At 47.1% G+C, this 26198-nt stretch overlaps 1 protein-coding gene across 1 annotated transcript in view; it reads right to left on the reverse strand.

Annotated features, from left to right (window-relative positions):
- Positions 1–3891: 3891 nt before the first annotated feature.
- LOC310764541 (tripartite motif-containing protein 54-like) overlaps positions 3892–26198 on the reverse strand; it is a 38670-nt gene continuing 16363 nt past the window's right edge. Inside the window, exons 3-11 of the mRNA XM_083618730.1 lie at positions 25238–25403; positions 21044–21139; positions 18474–18707; positions 13698–13720; positions 13446–13570; positions 11488–11744; positions 8880–9122; positions 5689–5810; positions 3892–4029 (exon numbers count right to left, since the gene is read on the reverse strand). Of these exons, the coding sequence (XP_083474856.1) occupies positions 5706–5810; positions 8880–9122; positions 11488–11744; positions 13446–13570; positions 13698–13720; positions 18474–18707; positions 21044–21139; positions 25238–25403 (1249 nt within the window). The 3' untranslated portion in view covers positions 3892–4029; positions 5689–5705. The remainder of the gene's footprint in view (positions 4030–5688; positions 5811–8879; positions 9123–11487; positions 11745–13445; positions 13571–13697; positions 13721–18473; positions 18708–21043; positions 21140–25237; positions 25404–26198) is intronic.

Below are 26198 nucleotides of genomic sequence, written 5' to 3' on the forward strand. Positions count from 1 at the left end.
TCACCTGGAAGATGGAGCAAGCTTGTTTTCTCCTGCTCTGGAGACTAAGCATCAGGAAGAACTTTCTGGTGGTAAGAGCTGTTCAACAGCCTTTGGAAGGTGATGAACTCTCCTTCCTGGGAGGTTTTTAAGCAGAGATTGGATGGCCATCTGCCAGAGAAATTTTAGCTGAGATTCCTTCACTGCAGGGGGTTGGACTAGATGACCCTCTGGTCCCTTCCACCTCAAAGATTCTGTGAACACACAAAATGATTTACCCTTTAGGAAATGCGTCAGTGCTAGGGATTTAAGACAGGACTCTGTACATGCAAAATATGTTCTGTTATCAACAAGACGCACCACCTCCTCCACCTCAGACAAATAGCAACAGGAAGATGCCTTCTACTGAATCAGATCTTTGGTTCAATCTAGCTTAGTACTGCCAGCACTGACTGACAGTGGCTCTCCAAGCTTTCAGAATGGAGACATTTCTAACTGCACCTGGGTAAGCTGAAATTTAGCCCCTGGCACCTGAAGTTAGAAGAATCAGATATAGCAGGTGACAGGAGCGACCTGTTCCTAACCTGACACCCTGGAGAGCTGCAGGCAATAGACTGAGTTTAGACTGACCGGTTTTAAGGCTGCTTCCTGAGGTGTTCCTGAAACATTATCAGGTGGCAGAAATGAATTGAGTTGAATGCAAAGTGCCCTGAGCTAGTTGTAGGAGTCTTTAAACTGTGTTTGGGTGAAGGCTGGGCTTCCTTGACAGGAAGATGTGGAAATTCCTGCACTGTATGGGGTTGGACTAGATGATTCTTTGATTCCCTCACCACTCTATAATTCTGTGATACTATGGTTCTCTGCAACGTGGAGAAACATCTCTGAAAGACAGCCTGTCCTCTGTTACCAAACCACCCTTGCAATTAATCAACTATTCACTTGGTTTAAAAGACAGACAGCCCCTTCACTATAGTGTGTGTGTGTGTGTGTGTGTGTGTGTGTGTGTGTGTGTGACTCTGATGATGCTTTAAAGCACGTCCAACTAGCTCAATATTGCTTACTCAGGCTGGCAGCAACCCTCAAAGTTCTCAGACAGATCTGCTATCTTATTAATTGATTTCAATTTATGTACTGCTTGATTGTGCTGCTTACAGCCAATCTACGGCCACTCACCCCCAGACCCCAGAAAAAGACCTAGGGAGGAAATAATTGTAGCACTATGACCCTCGTTCCACCAGTGCAAGATTTTCAGCTGGCTGGGTGGAATGATTCTCCCCTCTCCTCACATGATGTGCTGGGGTTTCCCCCAACCTCCTGAACCAATTGGGGGGGCATGGATGAAGAGAGAGGGAGAAAAGTCTCATTATGCTAGTGGAAACCCGTGCATGTTCACAGTTCTCCAGTGTTTAAGCAGCTAGCTTGTTTTTCATTCTTGTTTTGATGCTGTTTACATTGTTAGCCCCTTTGGGGCTCTTTGGAGTGTGGGGGCGGGGAGGTGCTTTGAAGTAAATCCATTCCTGCCGAGCCCAGAGTTAACTCAAATGCTGCATTCTCTCCTAGATCACCGATCTTTCAGACAAGTCTAAACTGAATTCTCTCCTCTTAGGCAAAGATCATACGAAGACCTGGCTGGTAGCCAGATTCTGCGCCCAGATTTGTAGGCACAGATCATCCTCTAGAATAAAATAGCTTACTAGGGAAATGCTGAAGTTGCCCTTTGGGGTGCCTCAGGGTCAATTTTTTATGGTAGCCCAAATCTCAGTTGTATGGGTGTATATATATACAGTGGTACCTCGGGTTACATATGCTTCAGGTTACATACGCTTCAGGTTACAGACTCCGCTAACCCAGAAATAGTACCTCGGGTTAAGAACTTTGCTTCAGGATAAGAACAGAAATTGTGCTCCGACGGCATGGCAGCAGCAGGAAGCCCCATTAGCTAAAGTGGTGCTTCAGGTTAAGAACAGTTTCAGGTTAAGAACAGACCTCTGGAACAAATTAAGTACTTAACCCGAGGTACCACTGTATCTCAATTTTAACTCATGAGCTATTGCTGCGATCTGCTCCAATTGTATATTTTATCTTTATGAACACTGTTTTTGTTGTGTTATGTGAGCTGGTCTTTGACCGTAATAAATTATCTATCTATCTATCTATCTCTCCTAGACAAAGGACGTTTGATGATGGCACAGATGGTCTCGGCTGCCTTTTGCCTCCTCCTCCTGTTTCTCCCCCTGAAATCCTGCCTCCCTTCAGAGTGGCCCAGGCCAGCCGTGTCCCATCTGCTCCCCATAAGCAGCCTGAGCTGGGAGCAGTGGCTTAGCCGCTCAGAGTGGGAGGACAACCCCCCAAAACCCCCGGCTGGTTCAGAAGAGGGACTCTTCCAAGACCAAAGATCTCCCGGGTCCTGCAAACCACCAGAGGCCAGATCGGGGTCCCGACATCAGCAGCAGAGAGCTGAGCGGTCTGCCGCCTCCAGCAAAAGACGCGATGGCCGCCCAAACTCCCTAGACTTGACCTTTCACCTCCTCCGGGAGTTCCTAGAGATGTCCCGCGAAGAGAGACTGGCTCAGAAAGCTCGGAGTAACAAAATATTGCTGCATAATATTGGCAAGTGAACAGGGATTGAATGGAGGGACTGGGCATAACTGTAAAGCTTAACATTTATTCTTTCAATTGTGCAGTTCGGTGTTCTTTTTTGGGGGGGAATGATGTGATATCCCTTAATCTTGGGTCTGCTCTGTCAATTTTTCCTACACCTGTATGTGTGTGTGTTATATTGGATCTTTCTGCCCAGCAACAAAAGAGGACGATGTCTTTTGCTACAACTCCCAGAAAGTTTCTAATTCACACTGTTAATATACTTTCTATCGTGCTGTCAATACACGCCAGCCCTCTTTGACAGAGGGGCATAAGGGGGGAAAGGGCAGTTTCTGGGCAAAAGGCGTTCCAAATTTGAGATGGCAGAAGGAGTGGGGGGTATGAGTTGAGCAAGGCTATCAGGCTTCAAACATGAGTGAAAATGCTCTCCTAGAATGTCGTGCAGTTTTTTCTAGCATTGCATTCGCAGGTACAACACAAAATTTGAAGTGCTTGTTCCAAAGGCAGGAAACCTGCAGAGGCTCATACAGAATTTTTTAAGAACTGAAAAGCCACAGCGGTTCTGCAAGCAGATTTTGGGCAAGAGTCAGGGGAAAACTAGTCTCCTACTCTTTCCTGATAAGGAAGGAGGTCATTTCTTTATTTCAGATACAGTAGGGGTGGGGTGGGGAAAATCTTTCCTTTGCTAAAACTCAGCTAGAAGCAGAGGTCCTTAAACTGTCCATCGTCAAGCCTGTGATTAAATCCTGCCAAAAATGTACAGCTTATTGAGTGTTCTTGGGGGGGGGAGGTGCTATAAGCATGTCTTGTATCTTTTCTACAGCTTTGGGATCATGAGGATGTGATCACGGCAAAACATGTGTGTGTGTGTGTGTGTGTGTGTGTGTGTGTGTGTGTCTGTTCAGAGTGCCGAACACATTGCGGCTTCTCTAGCCGATACCCAGAAGTTCATACCTCCTGATCCAAATGTGACCTGGCTGCTTTAGTCATGTACAGATGTTATCTCTCAGTCTCCAATGGATTACTAAAGCAACCACCCAACCGGAGGGTGTACACTGAAGTGTCCGGAATAAACTTTATTTTTAAATAAGGCTGCTTCCTTCTAGAGCTGGGGTCAAACACAGACGGGGTCTTTGACCTCTGCAAATCACATGTTCTAAACAAATTCTACCGGTGGGGACGCACTTTGCACCATCCTGAATTTAATACTCCTCTTTGGAAAGCACCAAAGTGGAAGAGAATTGGGAGAATGTGGTGTGGGGGGTGACAGTCAAAGGAGAGGAAATGGGAAAGCTGGGGAGTGCCAAGGGGGTGCTGTCCTTTTGAGTACGTGGTCTGGCTCACTTGCTTGAGCTCTGCACTGGCGCGTCTCCCTCCTTGCTGATCATGGAGTGGGTTAGGCCAACCGGTGTGCTGAGCGACAGATTCTCTTGAAGAGTGCAGTTGGACCTGATGGTTAAGAAAACACCAGGAGATCAAACACCAGGAGAACATGTATCAGGATGCAAGGGAGCATCTTGTGATGATATATGGAAAACTTCAAGGTGGAGAGAGGGTCAGGCAGTGGGTTTTAAGCATCTGTGCTCTGGCTCAGACCCTAGTCTGGATTCTGGTCACTCCAAAATGGATCCATCTGCAATAGCTTTATTCACTATCCAGAACAGGGGTGGGGAACATTTTTCGAGGGCCACATTCCCTTATGGAGAACCTTCCAGGGGCCACATGTGAGTGCAGGGAAGGACCAGAGGTGAAAACAGGCATAGCAAGAGATACGCCTCTTACCTCATGCAGGAAGCGACATTCCAGCCATGCAAAAGCCAGATGTTTCTACATTCCCCTGCATCTCTCCACCTTCCACCCCAACAAACAAATGTCATTATCATAGGCAAAATCACTTGAGGAGAAGGCAGAGTAATGGGATGAAGCATGGCCCATGAAGAGCCTCAGGGGCCAAAGAAGCCCTGGAGGGCCACATTTGGTCCCCAAAGCTGAGGTTTCCAAAACCCTGCTCCAGATTCCTTCACTCCTTCCACTGACACATCCATCAATTCACAATCCTCCAGATATTACACACATTCTGCAGAGATGGCAGCAGCGAGGTCTCAGAATGCCAGGCAGAAAGGCGTCCCCTGATACTGCCCTGCATTCTCACGGCAACATTCAGAGACACTGAATCATGGACGTTGTGATCTTACGGTGGGAAGACTTCAAGCTTTGGGCACTGACGTTGCTTTCGCTCAAACCCAGAGATGCACCAATCTAAGCCAAGTTTTGATGGCAGAAACTGCAGGAGAATTTTGAGCCCAAGAACGGTGTGGTGGTCAGGGTGCTGGACTAGGACCTGGGAAATCAGGGTTCAAATCTCCACTCAGCCATGAGCCTTGCTGAGGGACCTTGGCCAGTCAGTGTCTCTCAGCCTAACCTACCTCACAGGGCTATTGTTGGGAATGGGGGGGGGGGAGAGAACCATGCACACCACCTAGAGCTCACTGGAGGAAAAGGTGGAATATAAATGATGCAATAAATAATTTGTTCTTAGGGCCAGAAATGAACTGCTCTCAGAGTCCTTTTCCCCCAGAGTCCTTTTTTATTGTTGCCACTGTTAAACAACTGGACATCAGAAACCCTTGTGGATCGACTTCAAATCACTTAGACGTTCAGCCAGCAGATCCCAGTTGACCTTCTGCCCACCCCTGACTTAAGGCTTCAGAAACAGCCATTCTTGTTCAGGTATGTCTCCCTTTCTCTGTTGCTCTAGTTACAGGTAGGTAGCCAGGTTGGTCTGCTGTAGTCAAAACAAAATAAAAAAATTCCTTCCAGTAGCACCTTAGAGACCAACTAAGTTTGTTATTGGTATGAGCTTTCGTGTGCATGCACACTTCTTCAGATACAGGCACAAGAAAGCTCATACCAATAACAAACTTAGTTGGTCTCTAAGGTTCTACTGGAAGGAATTTTTTTATTTTCTCTGTTGCGTTTGTGTTGCTGGAGGAGAGTCCAATCTGATGACCTCCCTTCCAAGCTCCCTTCCTGTATTTTAGCGACTGCACGGCAGAAAGCATGGAAACTGCCAGCATGGAGTGAGATGTCCTCCGGTTCCGTCCTCACCTCTGCACTAACTCTCCTTAATCGTGTAGCCAAAGGGTAGTGGGGTTGAAGAAGCTGCTGAGGAGAGGTTCAGTAATCTCCTCGCTTCTCCATCTCTCCACGGTGGGACTGGATTCAGGAGCCTGGGAAAAAGAGGGGTATTCAGGGAGTTAAAAGCAGCTTCAAAGGACAAGGATGGAGGAAGAGAGTTTTGGAGTGTGCACTTCTAGGAACATAGAGGCAACCAATGCATGCAGAGTACATAGAAACCAAGAAGAAATTTTATTTATTTATTTATTTATTTGTTTGTTTGTTTGTTTATACATACCCCACCCATCTGGCTGGGTTCCCCAAGCCACTCTGGGAGGCTCCCAACAGAATATTAAAAAGGCAATAAAACATCAGTCATTAAAAACTTCCCTAAACAGGGCTGCCTTCAGATGTCTTCTAAGAGTCAGATAGTTATTTCCTTGACATCTGATGGGAGGGCGTTCCACAAGGTGGGTGCCACTACTGAGAAGGCCCTCTGCCTGGTTCCTATAACCTCACTTCTCACAGTGAGGGAACTGCCAGAAGGCCCTTGGCACTGGACCTCTGTGTCCGGGCTGAACGATGGGGGTGGAGACGCTCCTTCAGATATTCTGGGCCGAGGCAGTTTAGGGCTTTAAGGTCAGCACCAACACTTTGAATTGCGCTTGGAAAGAAGAGCCTGGCTGCTGGATCAGGCCAAAAGCCGAATCTAGTCCAGCATCCATTTCACACAGCAGCCAACCAGATGCCTGTGGGAACCCACAAACAGGAGCTGAAGGCAACAGTATTCTTTCCACTCTTGGAATACATGTCATGCAGGTAACATGTTTCAAACGACACCCGGCACCATCCTCTGGGCCCATCAACCCAGGTGCAAACACTTCCAGAAACTGAGCTTCCCTCTTAGCCCCAGCTCCTACCTCAGTGAAAGCTCTCGCAGATGAAACGTGTGGCTCATACTTGAGGTATTGTTAAGCGAGGAAGGACAGAACAAGAGAAGCTAAGAATAGACTCGCCAAGAGTCCATTGCAAGGCCAGGCGGCCCAGGCAGCACTTTGAAGCAAGCGAAGGGAGGGATGAGTTTAATCATCGCTGCGAGAGGCATCAAGGTTTAACTCTCAAAAGGGTCTGGAGGAGCAGAAGGGCTCCCGCCCTGCATGCAATTATGGGCACCGTTCTAGGACACCTGCTCCCTGTTGCTAAAATAAAACAGCCAAATAAATGCCCCACTTCAACAATGCCTGCTGGAGGAAGAGAGAAGAGAGAGCTGTTCTCAGAAGCAAGGCCACTTTGCACTCACTTTGCGGCAGCCAAACCGTGGCTTGATGATTTAACCCAGTGGTTTTCAAACAGTGTACCGTGGCACCTTGGGGTGCCTTGAATGGTGGTCAGGGGTGCTGCGGGCAACACTGGCCCCTGACTCTCTGCCCTTCCCTTCCCTCCCACTTACATCTCTGCCTCCCAAAGGCTTATACAGCTGTTTGTTGCAACAGCCCTGGATACAAGCTCTGCAGATGAAAAGTGCATTTGGGGCTGGCCAGGGGGTGCTTCCCAGGCCCCTGTGGGGCAGTGTGAGGAGGCACCTCTCTGTGGGGCAGTGGGGGCAGCTCAGAGGCCGGGGGCAGCAGCTGCAGCTGTTCAGAGGACTCCCAAGGAAAGGGGAAAGGAGAAGGCGCTGAGGGAAAACTCCACAAAGGAGAGTGTTTGAAAAAGGGTAAGGGGCTGCCAGCTCTGCAGGCAAGGGGTGACATAACTGGGTTCCTGAGCCCCACAGGGGCCACAGAAAGAATGTAGTTGGTCAAGGGAGCCATGGACTCAAAAAGGCTGATTTAACCCTTCCCACTGCCACAGCTTGGGGACGCAGGTGGCGCTGTGGGTTGAACCACAGAGCCTAGGACTTGCAGATCAGAAGGTCAGCAGTTTGAATCCCCGCAATGGGGTGAGCTCCCATTGCTCTGTCCCTGCTCCTCCCAACCTAGCAGTTCGAAAGCACGTCAAAAGTGCAAGTAGATAAATAGGTACCGCTCTTGTGGGAAGGTAAATGGCATTTCCGTGCGCTGCTCTGGTTCACCAGCAGTGGCTTAGTCATGCTGGCCACATGACCTGGAAGCTGTACGCCGGCTCCCTCGGCCAATAAAGCGAGATGAGCGCCACAACCCCAGAGCGCCACTACTGGACCTAATGGTCAGGGGCCCCTTTACCTTTACTGCCACAGCTGCACCTGCTCTGTGCTGGCTGCTAAAGCAGGACTTAACTATTTTGCAATGGAATGGAGCCTAAAGGTGGCACAAAATTTAGAAGGGGTGAGGTCAAAATCCACAGCGAGATTTTCCAAAGGCCCGATCATGGGATAGGCTGAAGATTAAACTCAGGAAACAGTTACTGTATGCATCTTTGTTTATTTCTTTTTTATACTCTGTAATGCAACAGCTGCCATGTTCCTAATAACTTTGTATTCCCATCGGAGAAAAGACTGAAGCATCTTGGTGCTTAAAGGTAAATGGACCCCTGACCATTAGGTCCAGTCGTGGCCGACTCTGGGGTTGTGGCACTCATCTCACTTTATTGGCCGAGGGAGCCGGCGTACAGCTTCCGGGTCATGTGGCCAGCATGACTAAGCCGCTTCTGGCGAACCAGAGCAGAGCACAGAAACGCCGTTTACCTTCCCGCCGGAGCGGTACCTATTTATCTACTTGCACTTTGACGTGCTTTCAAACTGCTTGGTTGGCAGGAGCAGGGACCGAGCAACGGGAGCTCACCCCGTCATGGGGATTCGAACCACCAACCTTCTGATCAGCAAGTCCTAGGCTCTGTGGTTTAACCCACAGAGCCACCCACGTCCCTTTTATCTTGGTGCTTATTTTACTTTAAAAGAAAGACAAAGGGTGGGGGAGATGAGGAGAGGCAGGTGGAAGAGACTTAGGACTGGTGCGTATATAGAAAGAGGAAAGCTTCTCTCTCTCATTCTGGTATATCTGGGGACATCCAATGAGGATGAATGGTGAAAGGTCCACAGTTGAACAGGAACCAACAGTTCTAAGCCTGGCTACATATTAGACTCCTCCCACCAAAGCACAGCCTTGCCAGTTGAGAATGCTTACGACTTCCCCACAAAATGAGCAGAGAAAGTTGGGTAACATGACAACCAACACAAATAAGTCTAGCTTTGTGTTGCCACTGACCTGGCTGGTGGCAGGTGGCATGCCGTTCAGAAGATGGGCATGACCAGCTTCGCATTCCCTACCACTGCCCAGGCCTCTGCTCTCCTCCGTCTCTGCTGAACTGTCCATGGTGCTGAAGGCTTCACCAGAAGCTACCTCCACTTTGGGCTGTCCCATGTCTTGGCTGAGAACATTACCCTGTAAATCGCATTCTGGCAAGGTTGCTGGGGGACTGGAGCCGGTCAGATGGAGCTCCGCATCCAGCTGACATTGAAAGAAAGAAAAAATCAGGAGAAGGTGAAAGGCTACAATGGAACCTAAGCTTCTGCCCAACTCTTGAGTTCAAAAACTCTGCAACACCTTTAAAAACTATTACACAGCTCATTAAACAAGCTCGATTTTTACTCATTTGCCATCTTATTTTAAAAACTCAAAGGGAAACAAAATGAATTGTTGTGATAATTGCCTGTATATGCCATCATTTGCCTCTTTTATTTGGTCATGCTGTTCTGCTTCCTTTCAAATGAGTAAGACGGGCAAGGGGGAACCATTTTTTGCTTGAGGGTCATGTTGCTTTCTGGCCAATGTTCTAAGGGCCGTGTGGCAGTGGTGGAAGGGGCCAGAGGAAAAGTGGGTGGAGTAAAAAAGTTTATTTTTGTTTGTTTGGTTTCTATGCACACTCACACATCCACATACCCCTACCCCTATCCTCCATCTAGGCAAAAGTGCTCAGGATGTGAAGCAGAGTCATTGAGGGGTGAGGCCTGGGAAGAGTCCTGAGGGCCAAACAGAGAGGACTATAGGGCCACATTGGACCCCCAGGCCTGAAATTTCCCACACCTGCCTTAAGGGACAGTACTGCAAAGACATGGAATGCAATGGATTGACACCATGGGAAGATGAGGGAAGGGTGGAGGGCAACTTAACTCAAGCTCCTTCTGTGTAAGGAGGTCTCCAGCATTTTTTCCAGATAGGAACAGAGGCCGTTTGCTGCAGGTCCACCACCTCAAAGTGGAAATTGGATCTTGCTTTGGTTTCAGAAGGTGGAGCACAGCTGAAGGCCCTCCTATGCTCCTTAGCTCCTATGAACCCTGGTCCATCTAGTTTTGTCTTGTCCGCAATGAGTGGTCCTCCAGGATTGCAGAGAGGGTCTTTCTCAGTCCTACCTGATGGTGCCAGGAATTGAACCTGGACCTTCTGCGTGCAAAGTAGATGCTGTGCCACTGAACAATGGTCTTTCCCTGTAAGGGAAGGACCCAGAAGCTTTTTGAAGCTTCTGAAAGACAGGGTGTGCTCATTCGGTAAAGGAGCAGTCCTTGCTTCACTTTAGGGGCATGGGGAATTAGAGGAGAGTCTAGTGACATGAGCCTCTGCATGACTTAAGAACAGGGATAGGGGACATATGTCCTTCCAAATGTTGATGGACCCCCATCAGTGCCAGTCTACATGGCTAATGGTCAGAGGTTGTGGGACCTATAACTTGACCACACCTGGGGTGCACTGGTTCATTATCCCTACCTTGAGATGTCATAACAAAATGCCATGGAAAACTTGTGGGATGTAATCCATTGGTATACTCAAATGCAACATTCCTTATTTCCTTAGAGTGGGCACAGGCGGAGGGACATCCAGTCAGGGTAACTTCCTGTTCCGCTGGTCTGGAGCATCCTCCCCCTGCATGTGACCTGGGAGATGGACATGGCTCTGGCTGACTCCACAAAAGAGCCGAGTCATGTATTTTCTCAGTCTTGAAGTTGTCTTGTTCCAGTGTTGTCTTCATGTAAATTTTGCTGTCTGCTGGCTCTCAGACAGCAGCACATGATTTCAGTTTCCATATGAGATGAACTCACACTTTGTTGTGCAACCGCTAAGTAAAGCCTGCCTTTCAGGGATCAAACTGTGAACTGAAATGTGAGTAAACTTTCTGTTACTTTGCTCAGAAAGACTCTTGCGTCTTTATTCTTTTAAGAGGGATCAAAAGGGAAATGGACTGCAAGAAGATCAAACCTATCCATTCTGAAGGAAATCAGCCCTGAGTGCTCACTGGAAGGACAGATCCTGAAGCTGAGGCTCCAATACTTTGGCCACCTCATGAGAAGAGAAGACTCCCTGGAAAAGACCCTGATGTTGGGAAAGATGGAGGGCACAAGGAGAAGGGGACGACGGAGGATGAGATGGTTGGATAGTGTTCTCGAAGCGACCAGCATGAGTTTGACCAAACTGCGGGAGGCAGTGGAAGACAGGAGTGCCTGGCGTGCTCTGGTCCATGGGGTCATGAAGAGTCGGACACGACTAAACGACTAAACAACAACAACAACAAGAGAGTCAAGCGATCCTGCAAACTAGCTTCCAGATATAGTGAGAGGAATCTGCTCTGCTACATCACTTCACTAGTGTGAGTGAAGGAAGGATAATACTTATTCAATATGTCCTTTTCTACTATCTTTAACATTCCCACAAAACTAGCTAGCCTTTCTATCAATCCTAACCTTTTAGGAGAAAAGCAGAAATGTTGCAGGTCAAGTCCACAGCCCAAGGCGACAAAAGAATCTGAACCTCCCAAGTCACCCTTCTTGCCTCCCGAGAGCAGCCCCACTTCACAGTTAAGGAACCTAGACCTGGATCTCACCTGCTGGCCACCCCATAAATTGTTCTCTTTGCCAGCCAGGCCTTCTGTCCCAGCCTGTGGCGTAGCTTTCACCCCACTGCTCAGCGTCTCGTTTGTCGTTGGGGCTCTTCCTTGAGCCTGCTCTTCCTTTCCAGGAGTGAAGAAGTCCTCAGGATCCTCTCGCCCCTCTCCAGCTGCTGCCCCGTACTCTGACAAAGCATCTTCAGCCTCGGCAGAGGCGCCATCTTCCTCCGCCATTGGCTCAGACTCTTCTTCAACTAGAAAGGGTTTTTTTTAAAAAAAAGGCAGCATGAAGGTTAAGGCACTGGTGGACCACAGTGGTTGCACAGAAATACTCCTGTTGGGATTTTTACCTATCCGAGCTGCTCCAGCGAGTGCTACTTTGATTTGTATACATCATGTGCGTGTCTGAGAGTGTGTGAGAAAGGAAGTCTGTGTTATCTCTTCCTTCTGAGTACTATTGGGAGTTGGTTTCACTTCTGTGTGTGTCGCAGTTCTGTACTGGTGTTCAGAGAGCACAGATGTACTGATGGAGTCTCTGTATACAGTCATACCTCGGGTTAGATGTGCTTCAGGTTGAGCGTTTTCAAGTTACGCTCCATGGCGACCCAGAAGTAATGGAGCACGTTACTTCTGGGTTTCGCTACTCGCACATGCGCAGAGGCTCAAAATGACATCACGTGCATGCGCGGAAGTGGCAAAACGCGGCCTGCGCATGCGCAGACGCGCTGTCGCATCTTACGTTTTACTCAGGATGCGAACGGGGCTCCAGAATGTGTAAGACTGTAAATAAAGTAGTTTTAGAACTACAATTGAGTTTTTCGTCTGCTATGATATGTGTAAGACTGTAAATAAAGTAGTTTTAGAACTACAATTGAGTTTTTCGTCTGCTATGATATACCAGAAGACTGGCGTGCTCTTTTCAGGAGAGAAGGGTTGCTTATTACCGGCCGCTCTGGACTGAAGAAGATTTGCAGCCAGAGCTAGCCACCGGGGAATGCTCTGGAGGCTTGGGAAGTTTGCTCCCAATGCTCTACACCCCAAACACTCTTGGACTGCAACTGCCATCGTCACTGACTATTGGCCATGGTGGCAGGAGCTGTTGTTCAACATCCTCTGGAAGGCACAAAATTAGCCACTGCAATCTGAAGACTGCTTTTGACTTGCTGTGCAGACTTAGATATCTGGATCCACAGGCTCCATCAAAATCCCAGAGTGGACGTTGGACTCCAGAAGAGGAACTCTTGATCCATCCCTACTTCTGGTTTCATGCACTTGGGTTTTATTGCATATTGAGTATTCATATTCACTTTGGAACTTCCTGCCTATTGACATGGGGCTTCACTGTACAGTCAAACCTTGGTTCCCGAACGGCTTAATTGCCGAACAAATCAGCTCCTGAATGCCACAAACCCAGAAGTAAGTGTTCTGGTTTGTGAACATTTTTCAGAAGCCGAACCTCCGACATGGCTTCTGCTTGAGTTCCTGCAGCCAATCGGAAGCCACGCCTTGGTTGTTGAATAGTTTCGGGAGTCAAACCAACTCCTGGAACGGATTAAGTTCAAGAACCAAGGTACCACTGTACTCTTTTCTGCACCTGCTAAAAACACTTTTGTTTACCCAGATATGTAGAATGTTTACAAATGTTTTAATCTGTTTTTAGCTTATCAGTCTTAATTATTTTGGAATGTTTTAAACAGCTTTTTTAAAACCATGTTTACTGCTAAGTTTATTGTTTTATTCTTTTTTTGTAAACCTCTTTTATTATTATTATTTTGTTATAATGAAGTGGTGTGTAAATTTTATGAACTAAGTAAGTAAAAATAAATGTACAGGGTTGTTTTTAATGAAGAGTGAGCTAATAATAAAAAAATTGTGAAATCAATCAATCAATCAAATCCTGGTTCAAATCCTTCAATAACTTGAATGGGTGCACCTAGGGCTGCTTCCCTCCCCACCTTTGATAAAATCCAGCTGGTAGAGAAGTCGTTCTTCTGCATTGAAGTCGACTGTGTAGTGATCCATGTTGTCATAGCCTGACTCCAGCTTCTCAGGTTTGCAGCTCTGGGACATCTCAGAAATCCTGCAGGAGGGAAAGCAATCACAGGTCCAGGGTGGAGAGCTTCCATCTTTTCAAACCCGAAAACTCGAGAGGGGAGGAAGGGAGAAGGTAGATATGCAGAGGCAATAAGGCAAGGAATGATACTTACTTCTGGATGAGAACTTTGGCGTTCTGATGTGGGAGGAGAAAGGACACAAGTGGAAAGAATCGGGATTTGTTAAGAGCAGATGACAAAGTAAGAGGAGAGCCATCCCTCATTTCTACGTCCGTGAGCCAACTCTGTGTGAGAAAGCACTTGACTGCAATAGCTAACAAAGGTAAAGGTAAAGGGACCCCTGACCATTAGGTCCAGTTGTGACCGACTCTGGGGTTGCGGTGCTCATCTTGCTTTACTGGCCGAGGGAGCCGGTGTACAGCTTCGGGGTCATGTGGGTCATGACTAAGCCGCTTCTGGCGAACCAGAGCAGCGCACGGAAACACTGTTTACCTTCCCACTGGAGTGGTACCTATTTATCTACTTTGACATGCTTTCGAACTGCTAGGTTGGCAGGAGCAGGGACCGAGCAACGGGAGCTCACATCATCGCGGGGATTCGAACCGCCGACCTTCTGATCAGCAAGTCCTAAGCTCTGTGGTTTAGACCACAGTGCCACCCGCGTCCCTCAATAGCTAATAATACCTGGCAAAATCTCAGAAGGTGGCCAGTGAGGACATGAACGTATAGAGGTGCCTGGCTTGCTGAAGCAGACCTCTGGGTTCATCAAGATCAGCACACCAGTGGTTCTCAGACTTTTCCCCCTGGGCCACACTTTCAGGATTTTGCTATTGCCCCACCGAAATTCTTATTGATAAGAAATACATTGGAAAACAAAAAGAAACAACTCCTTGGTTTATATAACACAGAACACAACTACTTTATAAAATGATCATGGGACCACATTATAAAGGAGAAAAGGATGCAACTGCATATGAACGCTCATCCTTCCCAAAATATAATTATAAACGAGCCTCCTACATATGTAACTTAAGTAGCGGTACATGTACACACACAGTGAGGGGCATGCGCTTGCTTTTGCCACATAATCTCGTTTATATTAGGCCTAATTTGAGACAAACTTTCATCTCCTCATCAATACAAAGAAGCCTTTCTCTTTTTTGATCTTACGTATTTGCCAGAGTTGAAAATCCCCATTGATAGTGATATGTCGTGGAGAACTGCAAGAGAATGCTCTTGGAAAGAGATGCACCAATACTGTTTCTGGTTTTATATCCAAACAAAATTGTTTTGATACTATACTACACTACAAGCAATCGTCTTTTCGTGAGGGGTTATGTTCTGGACCCCTGCGTGCATGCATGGGGTCCACATAAAGCATTCCATTCTGTTCTGTCCTTTCCATCACATTTCGGGGTCACTTCTGGGTTCAGTGTGCGTGCGTGATCGCGCATTAATCAGACGCATCTTAACTGGCCGTTGTCTGAATACGCTACACTGAAATGTTTCAATGTTTATTTCATTGTCCTTGAATCTTCCTGTTACACTCGTCATCTTCTCCTGCACCCCACCCTTTGAGAACCCCTGGTCTGCACTAACCACCAGCAGCAATCTGGGTTTGCAAGCACAGAACTTTTCCCAGAGACTCCAGGGACTGGACCAGGGCCGGATTTAGGTTTGATGAGGCCCTAAGCTACTGAAGGGAATGGGGCCCTTTATATGTCCAGCTGTCCTTTGTCAACAACAAATTGTCACTGTTTTCTGTGTTGAATATATGCTATATGGTAAATTATGGACCTAATAGGTATCTAAAGCCATTTGCACATGTTGCCGTGCAACCAGTCCATGCAAAATGTAGGCACCCTATATATAGAAAGGAGCAAACCAGTGATATTTTAGGGAGCAGGCTAGCAGGCGAAGCCCATTAATTACATCATAGGAGCCTATGCAACACACAAACACTGTTGCTGTATGTAGGTTTTATTTTATTTGTTTTTTATCTTATACAGTGCTACCTTGGTTTAAGAACAGCTTGGTTTATGAACAACTTGGATTAAGAACGCTGCAAACCCGGAAGTAGGTGTTTTGGTTTGCAAACTTTGCCTTGGAAGCAGAACATGTTCCACTTCCTGTTGAGTCTGTTCCATTTGTAAATCGAGTCCCCCGCTGCTATGGGAAAGCACGCCTTGGTTAAAGAACAATTTGGTTTAAGAACGGACTTCCAGAATGGATTAAGTTTGTCAACCAAGGTACCACTGTATTTTGGAAATGTACATCCAGGGTTTTTTTCCCTTTAATTTTTGGGGGGGCCCTAAAAACGCATCATTTTACTTCAACTCGCTTGTGGAAACAGCTCACAGGCCGTGAAAGAGGGAAGGTTAACAACAGGAAGATTTAAAGGAACTATTAGAAATGACTATCAAAAGCAGTAGAGATATGAGATGACCAGAGCCCCCCCCCCGAACTTGAAGCATGGGAAATCCCAACAAAAAAATTATAATTTGGCAGAATATTTGGATTATTTGATATGTATATGTATAATTTGGAATATTTAATGTGACTTGATTGGATTGTGAAAATGGAAAACTTAATAAAAATGATTTTTTTAAAAAAAAATTGGGGCCCCCAAGAGAGTGGGGCCCTAAGCTATAGCTTGTTTAGCTTATACATAAATCCGGCACTGGACTGGACTCCTGTAACTACCTGCAGAAAAGCTCTGTTACAGAGCCAGGGTCCCATCATTACCTTTGTAGCTATAGGCTCATACTGTTGCCTCACCCCCAAGTCATACCATTGCTCCATTTAGCTCTGTATTGTCTACATCAGGCAGAGGGGAGACCTGTGAGGCTCTCTCCCCCACCCTCACAACAAACTCTCTCCAGCCTAGGGAGACTTGCTTTTCCCTTTGCAAAGGAAAACTAGGCTATCTATATTAATTGCTGCTGCTTTAGAAGCTGGTTGTGATTCCAAATCTAAGAAATGTTCTCAGATTCTTCCCCACACCCACACGCAACATCTTGTGAGTCACCCTGAGCTCCCTTCGGGAGGAAGGAGGGCAGGCTATGAAATCGGTGAAAGAAATCAATCCAGTGAAATAATCTCTGAGCCATTGGCTGTGCTGGATGGCATTGAAGGGAGCTGGGAACTGAAGAGCATTTGGACAAAGGGTGTGTTCTACCACTGCGCTATGGCTTTTTCCTAAGGTCTGAGCAAGATTTTAGCTTGTCACCTAGGGACAGCATCACTCCCCTCCATAGCTGTTTGCGCCTTCCTACCAGGAGGGAACCCCAACAAATCGTGCAAAACTTGCAAATATGGGTTTAGTTTGTGTAATGTGTACAGGTCCCCCAATTCAGCTTCCTTGGGCTACTTAAATACAATGTTAGGTAAAGGTAAAGAGACCCCTGACCATTAGGTCCAGTCGTGGCCGACTCTGGGGTTGTGGTGCTCATCTCGCTTTATTGGCCGAGGGAGCCGGCGTACAGCTTCCGGGTCATGTGGCCAGCATGACTTAAGCCGCTTCTGGTGAACCAGAGCAGTGCACGGAAACACCGTTTCCCTTCCCGCCGGAGCAGTACCTATTTATCTACTTGCACTTTGATGTGCTTTCAAACTGCTAGGTTGGCAGGAGCTGGGACCGAGTAACGGGCGCTCACCCCGTCACGGGGATTCGAACCGCTGACCTTCTGACCGGCAAGTCCTAGGCTCTGTGGTTTAACCCACGGCGCCACCCGGGTCCCTAAATACAATGTCCCTAAATACAATGTTAGGGTTTCTTTAAATCAGGTTCACTGAACTTGCAGTGGAAAACTGCTCCAGCAGCCAAATCTGGGGTGATACTGATGAGCTGTTCCCATCGCCTTGAGCTTCACAGGTCCCTCTCAGAACTTATTAGAATCTTAATACTGGAATGGATCCAAAAGTCCAGATACACCCGGCAACATGGCAATGCCATCCACATTAACAAAACGTCACCTGAATGTCCCCTGTCTCAGACACTGGAGAGATGCTGCCAAGGAGTGTAAACAATACTGAACTGGATGGACCAATGGTCTGGCTCGATGTAAGGCAGTTTCGTATATTGCTAGGACATGTTTGAATGCTTGCTTACCAAAAGAGAGAGAGACTCTTCCTGCACATAAAAAACCAGTTTTTCAGGGAGATGGTTGCCTTACATCATGGGTAGGCAAACTAAGGCCCTGAGACTGGATCTGGCCCGATCGCCTTCTAAATCCGGCCCGCGGATGGTCCGGGAATCAGCGTGTTTTTACATGAGCAGAATGTGTCCTCTTATTTAAAATGCATCTCTGGCTTATTTGTGGGGGCTGCCTGGTGTTTTTACATGAGTAGAATGTGTGCTTTTATTTAAAATGCATCTCTGGGTTACTTGTGGGGCATAGGAATTCGTTCATTTCTTTTTTTTTTTCAAAATATAGTCCGGCCCCCCACAAGGTCTGAGGGACAGTGGACAGGCCCCCTGCTGAAAAAGTTTGCTGACCCCTGTCCTAGGACTTGTTTGAATGCTTGCCTACCAAGAGAGAGAGAGAGAGAGACTCTTCCTGCACATAGAAACCCAGTTTTTCAGGGAAATGGTTGCCTCCTTACATGCTACATTTCTTTCAACAGGGAGCTGTTTTATGGGACAGCATTCAAACACTTGTAGTCAGAAGTGAAACAGCCCAGGAAGACCTGAACCACTCTGAGGACTCAGCTATACAGCTGCAAATAAAACGTTTCAAGTGTTTTTTAAGTGCAATATACAATGTGACACTAGATGGCGACGGTGAGCCTTATAGAAAATTCAATGTATTTTTTTTATAAAAAAACACATTTTCAGAATTTTTTTTATATGTGTGAAGATTCCACCTGAGTCTACTGCGTTGTTTGTTGGGTGGAGTGTGGAAGCAGAGCGGTTTCCGGTTACTTAACCTGCACAAATACAGCCATCTGCGGCTCCTCCATGGACTGCAAGGCTGTGTCCACCAGTTTGGAAGAAGAGTCAATATGGTCGCCACATGTTTTGCAGATGGATTTCAGGTGCTGGATCTTTTCCTCCTGCTCGTAGGTGATCCTCTGCAACATGATCTTCCGCCTCTCTTCCAAAATGGCGCACATGCGGTCAAACTTCTCACACAGGGCCTGCTTCTGGGCTTTGCAGTTGTGCTGCTCAAAAAACGGGGGGGAGGGGTAGAAAGCTTAAACTGAAATTGGTCTCTTAGTACTAAAACGGTCCATGTCAGACTTAACAAAAGGTGGTTTGTCGTTCTGAGAACAGGTTCATGTCTTCCGCACTTCCTCCCGCCTCTTCCTATGGGCTTGAGATCCAAAGCTCCCGCTCTCAGGTTTGAACTAACCACAGTTTCTGAGAATGTTATGGAAACTCTAGAGCAAGCATGTTCAAACTTTGGACACCCCTGCTCTAGAGGATGTCCAGACTCAAGGAATGGTAATTTGTTCTAACGCCAGTTTGTTGGAACATAAAGGTAAAGGGTAAAGGGACCCCTGACCATTAGGTCCAGTCGTGGCCAACTCTGGGGCTGCGGCGCTCATCTCACTTTATGGGCCGAGGAAGCCGGCGCACAGCTTCTGGATCATGTGGCCAGCATGACTAAGCCACTTCTGGCGAACCAGAGAAGCGCACGGAAACGCTGTTTCCCTTCCCGCCGGAGCGGTACCTATTTATCTACTTGCACTTTGACGTGCTTTCGAACTGCTAGGTTGGCAGGAGCAGGGACCGAGCAACGGGAGCTCACCCTGTCACGGGGATTCGAACCGTCGACCTTCTGATCGGCAAGTCCTAGGCTCTGTGGTTTAACCCACAGCACCACCCACGTCCCTTTGTTGGAACATACGTATAGGGAAAACATGGCTAGTTCAAAACTGAAATTTGTTTAGTTTATGCCCCTCGAGGAGGAGGAGGAGCAGGAAGAAAAACCTCATTCTCCTAACTGCCAGCCACGGTCTGTTGTTATGTCTGAACTTGAGGGCACAAAAAGGAATATCGATCAAAATTATCAGCCTCACTCAGGAACCACTGGAAACCTTGATTGTACAAACAGCAGGGAACTGACTGTTTTACTTCTAATAACTAAAAAACTGGGCTATATATATTCATATCCAACTCATTCAATCCATCACCATAAGGAATTCTCCATGTGCAATGGAACTTTACCCCTTTCTCCTCTCCCTATGCACACCCCATGCCCTCACCAAATCTGCTCCAATATATAGATATATAAAAAGGTAAAGGACCCCTAGGCTGTTAAGTCTAGTCAAAGGCGACTTTGGGGTGCAGCGCTCATCTTGCTTTCAGGCCGAGGGAGCTGGCGTTTGTCCACAGACAGCTTTCTGGGTCGTGTGGCCAGCATGACTAAACCACTGCTGTTGCAACGGGACACCGTGACGGAAATCAGAGCGCATGGAAATGCCGTTTACCTTCCCGCCGCAGTGGTACCTATTTATCTACTTGCACTTTGACGTGCTTTCGAACTGCCAGGTTGGCAGGAGCTGGGACAGAGCAATGGGAGCTCACCCCGTCACGGGGATTCGAACCGCTGACCTTCTGATCAGGAAGCCCAAGAGGCTCAGTGGTTTAGACCACAGCGCCACCCGCGTCCCACCTAGAGATATATACACATGTATACAGTCATATACATACACAGAAAAAAATTCAAAATTGCTTATGACTTGGATAAAGGCTGAGGTCAACCTGTCTAATAAATGTTGATACTGTTAATTTCTCCACAGCTTCTCTAAGGCAAAAAACTATAATGAGGGCAACATTTTTTACATTTATCACATTTGAGCAAATTAACAATATTTATTCATCTCCTCTCCAAAACTGACTTTAAAAAAAACAAACTCCCTGCAGAAATAGGTGAGATACTTTTAAAACGATGACAGATTTCCTCCAGGAAAAAAGCTTGTTGTTCTTTGCTTTTTTTTCATACATAAAAAATCCATTAGCACCAGCAATTGTTTTTGTTTTTTTTAAGTATATGAATCTCACCCACCTTCTCCCCCGAATCTATTCTGCTTAATTTCCTTGGTTTTTGACAGAAAGGCATTTACCTACAGTCAGTTGAGAAGGTGATATGAGGGAGGGGAAATTGCAAAGCTAACTCCCCCTCCCCACAGTATTTAATGACATAGATCTTAACGCAATGCAACCATCTTAGCAAAAGTTCTTAAATGGTGAGTCCTTATCTGAACACCCAGTTTGTACACTTCCATCAGACAAATCCTCTGGCTTAGTTGTCAGGGAAACTTTTTACTGAAGTCTTAGAGCAAATTAACAAAACAAAACAAAAAATCGTTCATCTCCACTGAAATTGACTTTTTAAATAAACCAAACCACCCCTGATCTCAACAATCATTCTGATGTGGAAAGCACTGTGACATAGACACCAAAGGAAATGGTCCTTTGAACACTGTGACCTGACACAGATAAGTGGAGAGATTGCAAAAATAAAAAAGAACGAAATGTTGAGGAGTCCTACCTCAACGTTCCTGCAGGAGCCTTGCAAATCCCCAACGTAGGCTTGGATCCTGTCGTTCGCAGCCACAAGGGCACCAATCCCACCAGTCAGCTCTGCCTGGAAGGGAGAGGACCCAAATTGGATTATTTGCCAATGACACTGCTCAGCAGGGCCGTCTTACCCGTAGGCACTAGGGGTGCAGGGCACCCGGGCACCGGGCTCTCAGGGCACCAGGGCGAGAGACCGGGGCCCGAGAGTTGAGTCCAGGGAAGAGCACGCACATCAGTCGGAGCGCCATGGTGGGCTCTTCTGCAGGCGGCTCTGCACCATGAGTTCAGGGGCAACCGAGCCAGCAAGACACTGAGGCGGCCAGCCGGTTCTGCCCTCCTGCATGCTTGGGACTGGGCAACCAGGGGGAGCACACCCGGCAGATCTTTGCACCCCAGCGCCGCATATGCTTAAGACAGCCCTGCTGCTCAGTCTGCTCCCCTAATGCTCCCGGAAGCAGGCAGTGTTTCAGACGGCCACATCCAACCCAAACAAGTCCATTTCAAAGTGAGATACAGAAGGGATCCTCCTTATGAGCACAGGATCACTCTCCATGCCTTGCACTTCAGGCCACCCAAAACACAAAATGCTGCACAGCCAGTAACACGCAATGGAGAAGGAAATGGCTTCAAGGAGACACTCTTCATTCATGCAGACCCCAAAGGCATTTGGTTATTGATTGACCGCACCATCCAATGACCAACTTTCTCAGGGTGGTTTGCGATGTCACCTGTGCTGTAAGATCTAGCAGGTCCCACTTGGTGGGGGAGGTCTTGGTGCATCAGAAGAGCCCTGCATCTGGATCAGACCAATGGTCCACCCTGTCCAACATCCTGTTCTCAACTTGCCCAACCAGATGTCAGGAGTTCAGCCTACACTCGAGTAGGACCCTGGCAGAAACACATGCCCAACTGGCATGTTCTCTTGCTCCTGGTCGATTGTTCGGGAGCTTCATAAGCTTTCTTCAGCCCGAACATCACAGCGACCGATGCCAACCAACACCGGCACACTTCGTGACAGACCTCAGCAACTCAGCATTTTGGCTAATCTACTTTATTTACATATAAACACACACAGAGCACTGCAACATGGCTCCCTCACTCTCTAGCATCAGACAGCAAAGAGAGAAAAAACAAAGGACAATAGTCCCACTTCACGGAACACAGTAACACAAACATCCTGTCTCCATCACTTCCCACTCTGTGGAGTCAAAACACATAACGTCATGTGATAGACAACAATCCCATGACTGCAATCATGGAGCAGGAATTCTAACACCAGATGCCCCATGGGCAAGCCCACAAGCAGGATCTGAGTGTAGCATCCCTCTCCCCACCACCGATTCCTCTGGAGTGGGCATTCCAAGACATCTTGCCTCCAACAGGGGAGGGCAAGCACAGCCTTCATGGCTAGTAGCCAGATGCTATTCCTCCAGGGTTTGCCAGCGAAGGACTCCAAAACATAGAGCACATTGTGAAACAGAAAGAAGGCTATGCAATGTGTCTGTCAGAACATTTAGCGCTTTCCCATTTAACTGCAGCTCCCAGATAAATAAGAATCATGATGGCCAACCAGTGTCCCCACCGTGGAAGGACGTGTGGATCCAGAATTGGCCTCCACAGTCACTTACGGACTCACTGTTAAAACCGTGTTTATGGAAGACAATCTTACTCGGCTGCGAGTGATCGCCAAAGAAGTATATTATGGAACAGTCACACACACACACACTGGTGCAAATGCACCAAGCATCTTTGGCAACATGTTTTCAATGGCAGTTAAAAACACTTTTTCTCGCACAAGCATTTACTAGATCTTAAATCCTCTTCTGGCTCAGCAATTCCCTGTCTGTTGCTTTATTGATTTTTAAATGGAATTTTAATGTGCTCGATCTTATGCCTGGACGCCACCTTGCTACATAAATTACAGAGGTGGCTTTAAAATATGGTGGTGGTGGTTGATGATACAGGGGGCAAGTCTATCCTCACACAGATGGCTGTTTTACCACAGGCATGGTTGTGATCTGTGACAAAATGTTCCTTACCATTTGGGCTGGATAATACAGATGGCCAGATTACCACAGGGTGAGATTCACCCTGGGGTGGCCCAAGACATTCTACTGCCTGAAGCAATGGACAAGATGGCTCCATTGGTTAGAGCGCGATGCTGATAACACCAAGGTTTCCGGTTTAATCCCTGCATGGGATAGCTGGATATTTCTGCAACGCAGGGGGTTGGACTAGATGATCCTCAGGGTACCTTCCAACTCTACAGTTCTAGGATTCTATGACCTATAGTTCTCCAGTTTCCCCCTCCTCCATGGGTGTATTTTCCTCTCCAGGAATTTGTCCAAAAGCAAGGTTGCGGAAGGAAGAGGATTGTGTGTGTGTGTGTGTGTGTGTGTGTGTGTGTGTGTGTCCCCTAATCTATTCCTTGTAGCCAAAAGTAAGCATTCTAACCATCCCCAGTAGCTTCACGGTTACAGGTGTGCTTTAAAGGTTTTCCAAACTGGGTTTTAAAAAGAAATTAATTTTTAAAGATTTCAGCTTGCTACACAAAAGTCTATCAGTTTGTCCCCTTCAAAGAGCTGAGGGGCAAAACAAACATTATACATACATACATACATACATACATACATACATACATACATAAAGGTAAAGGACCCCTGACAGTTAAGTCCAGTCGCAGATGACTCTGGGGTTGCGGCGCTCATCTTGCTTTACAGGCCGAGGGAGCTGGCGTTTGTCCGCAGACAGTTTTTCTAGGTCATGTGGCCAGCATGACTAAGCCGCTTCTGGCGCAACAGGACACCGAAACCAGAGCAGCGCATGGAAATGCTGTTTACCTTCCTGCTGGAGCAGTACCTATTTATCTACTTGCACTGGTGTGCTTTTGAACTGCTAGGTTGGCAGGAGCAGGGACCGAGCAATGGGAGCTCACCCCACCGCAGGGATTTGAACCACTGACCTTCTGATCAGCAAGCCCAAGAGGCTCAGTGGTTTAAACCACAGCGCCACCCGCATCCCATACATACATACATACATACATACATACATACATACATACATAATCCATCAATTTGTTTTTCTCAAATAAAGCGTCTGAGGTTTGATGGATTATGTATGTATGTATGTATGTATGTATGTATGTATGTATGTATTGTTCCTTCTCATTGTTCTGAAACTACGTAGGAAGAAGGGAAAGCACTTTACAATAGCCCTCTCCTCCTGAACGGAGGAGGAAATAGAGAGGAAGGAAGGAGCTCTGATGAGCTGGAAGAATGGGACAGTTTGGGGAGGTGTTGGGGGTGTGATAAAATGAGGCATGTTGCCCCCCGCCCCAGGCTGCAGGATGCCACACCTGTGCCCTAGTAGCAGGGCCGGATTTAGGTTTGATGAGGCCCTATGCTACTGAAGGTAATGGGGCCCTTTATATGTCCAGCTGTCCTTTGTCAACAACAAATTGTTGCTGTTTTTGTGTGCTGAATATATGCTATATGGTAATTTATGGACCGAATAGGTATCTCAAGCCATTTGCAAATAACAAAATATGTATTCTATCAAAGTAATTGTTGAACTGAAATACAATTAAGAAGAAGTATATTAATAGTGAAATAATTATTAAGCTCTAACTTAAAATGATTTTTCATGCATAACAAACTAAATAATGCAAACAGATTGGCATTTGGCAATGACAAAAGTTCCTTTGGAAACACAATTTACAAAGATTCATAGTCTAGTGTCTAGAAACTTGCTATAACATGAAATCATAATAGGTGTAAATATAGGGTGCAAGCCACTAATAATTATAAATAGCAGAATGTAGGCACCCTATATATAGAAATGAGCAAACCAGGGATATTTTAGTGAGCAGGCTAGCAGGTGGGGCCCATTACAAAACACTGTTGCTGCATGTAGGTTTTATTTTATTTCCTTTTTATCTTATATTTTGGAAATGCACATCCAGTTTTTTTCCCTTTAAATTTTTTGGGGGGTTCACCAAGAGAGTGAGGCCCTGCCCTAAGCTATAGCTTGTTCAGCTTATAGGTAAACCCAGCACCGCCTAGCAGCCTCTCCAGCTAAAGGACAGGTCCTCCTGCCAACGTCATGGAACAGAAATGGAAACAGTGGAGGCACCCTGGGAAATCTGAGCCATCAGTGAGAAGCCAACCTTTTGTTGCATGTAGATGTCAGAGAGAGGCGCCACTTCGCAGTCCTTGTGCTCCCCGAAGACCTTGCAGAGGGAGCAGGTGGGGACCCCGCAGGTCACGCAATAGATGTTGATCCTTTCTTCTTCATGCTCTTCGCAAATCGGGTGTTCGGTTTTTAAAGGGGGTCTTGGGGGGGAACAAAAGAGGGAAATGAGCTTATAAGGTAAGGAGAGACAGAGACAAGGGACATAAGCCAAGGAAAATAGCCACCAGCCAGGAGAGACCAGCCAGAGTTGCACGCTAAACATTTAAGTACGCTCCCCAGCAAGGAATCCTGGGAACTGTAGTTTGCTAAGGGCGCTGGGATTTGTAGCTTTGTGAGCAGGAAACCTCAGTTCTCGTGATTCTTTTTTTTTGGGGGGGTGCTTTCAATTGAGGTTGAATCCTGACAAGACAGAAGTGCTGTTCTTGGGGGACAGGGGGGCAGGTGTGGGGGACTCCCTGGTCCTGAATGGGGCAACTGTGCCCCTGAAGGACCAGCTGCACAGCCTGGGAGTCATTTTGGACTCACAGATGTCCATGGAGGTGTGGGTTAATTCTGTATCCAGGGCAGCTGTCTACCAGCTCCATCTGGTACTCAGGCTGAGACGCTACCTGCCCGCAGACCGTCTTGCCAGAGTGGTGCATGCTCTAGTTATCTCTGGCTTGGACTACTGCAATGTGCTCTACGTGGGGCTACCTTTGAAGGTGACTTGGAAACTGCAATTAATCCAGAATGCAGCAGCTAGACTGGTGACTGGGAGTGGCCACCGAGACCATATAACACCGGTCCTGAAAGATCTTCATTGGCTTCATTCTGAGCACAATTCAAAGTGTTGGTGCTGACCTTTAAAGCCCTAAATGGCCTCGGTCCAGTATACCTGAAGGAGCGTCTCCACCTCCATCGTTCTGCCTGGAGGCTGAGGTCCAGCGTTGAGGGCC

Source organism: Podarcis filfolensis (genome assembly GCF_964270895.1).
Source record: "Podarcis filfolensis genome assembly, chromosome: 6".
NCBI lineage: Eukaryota > Metazoa > Chordata > Lepidosauria > Squamata > Lacertidae > Podarcis > Podarcis filfolensis.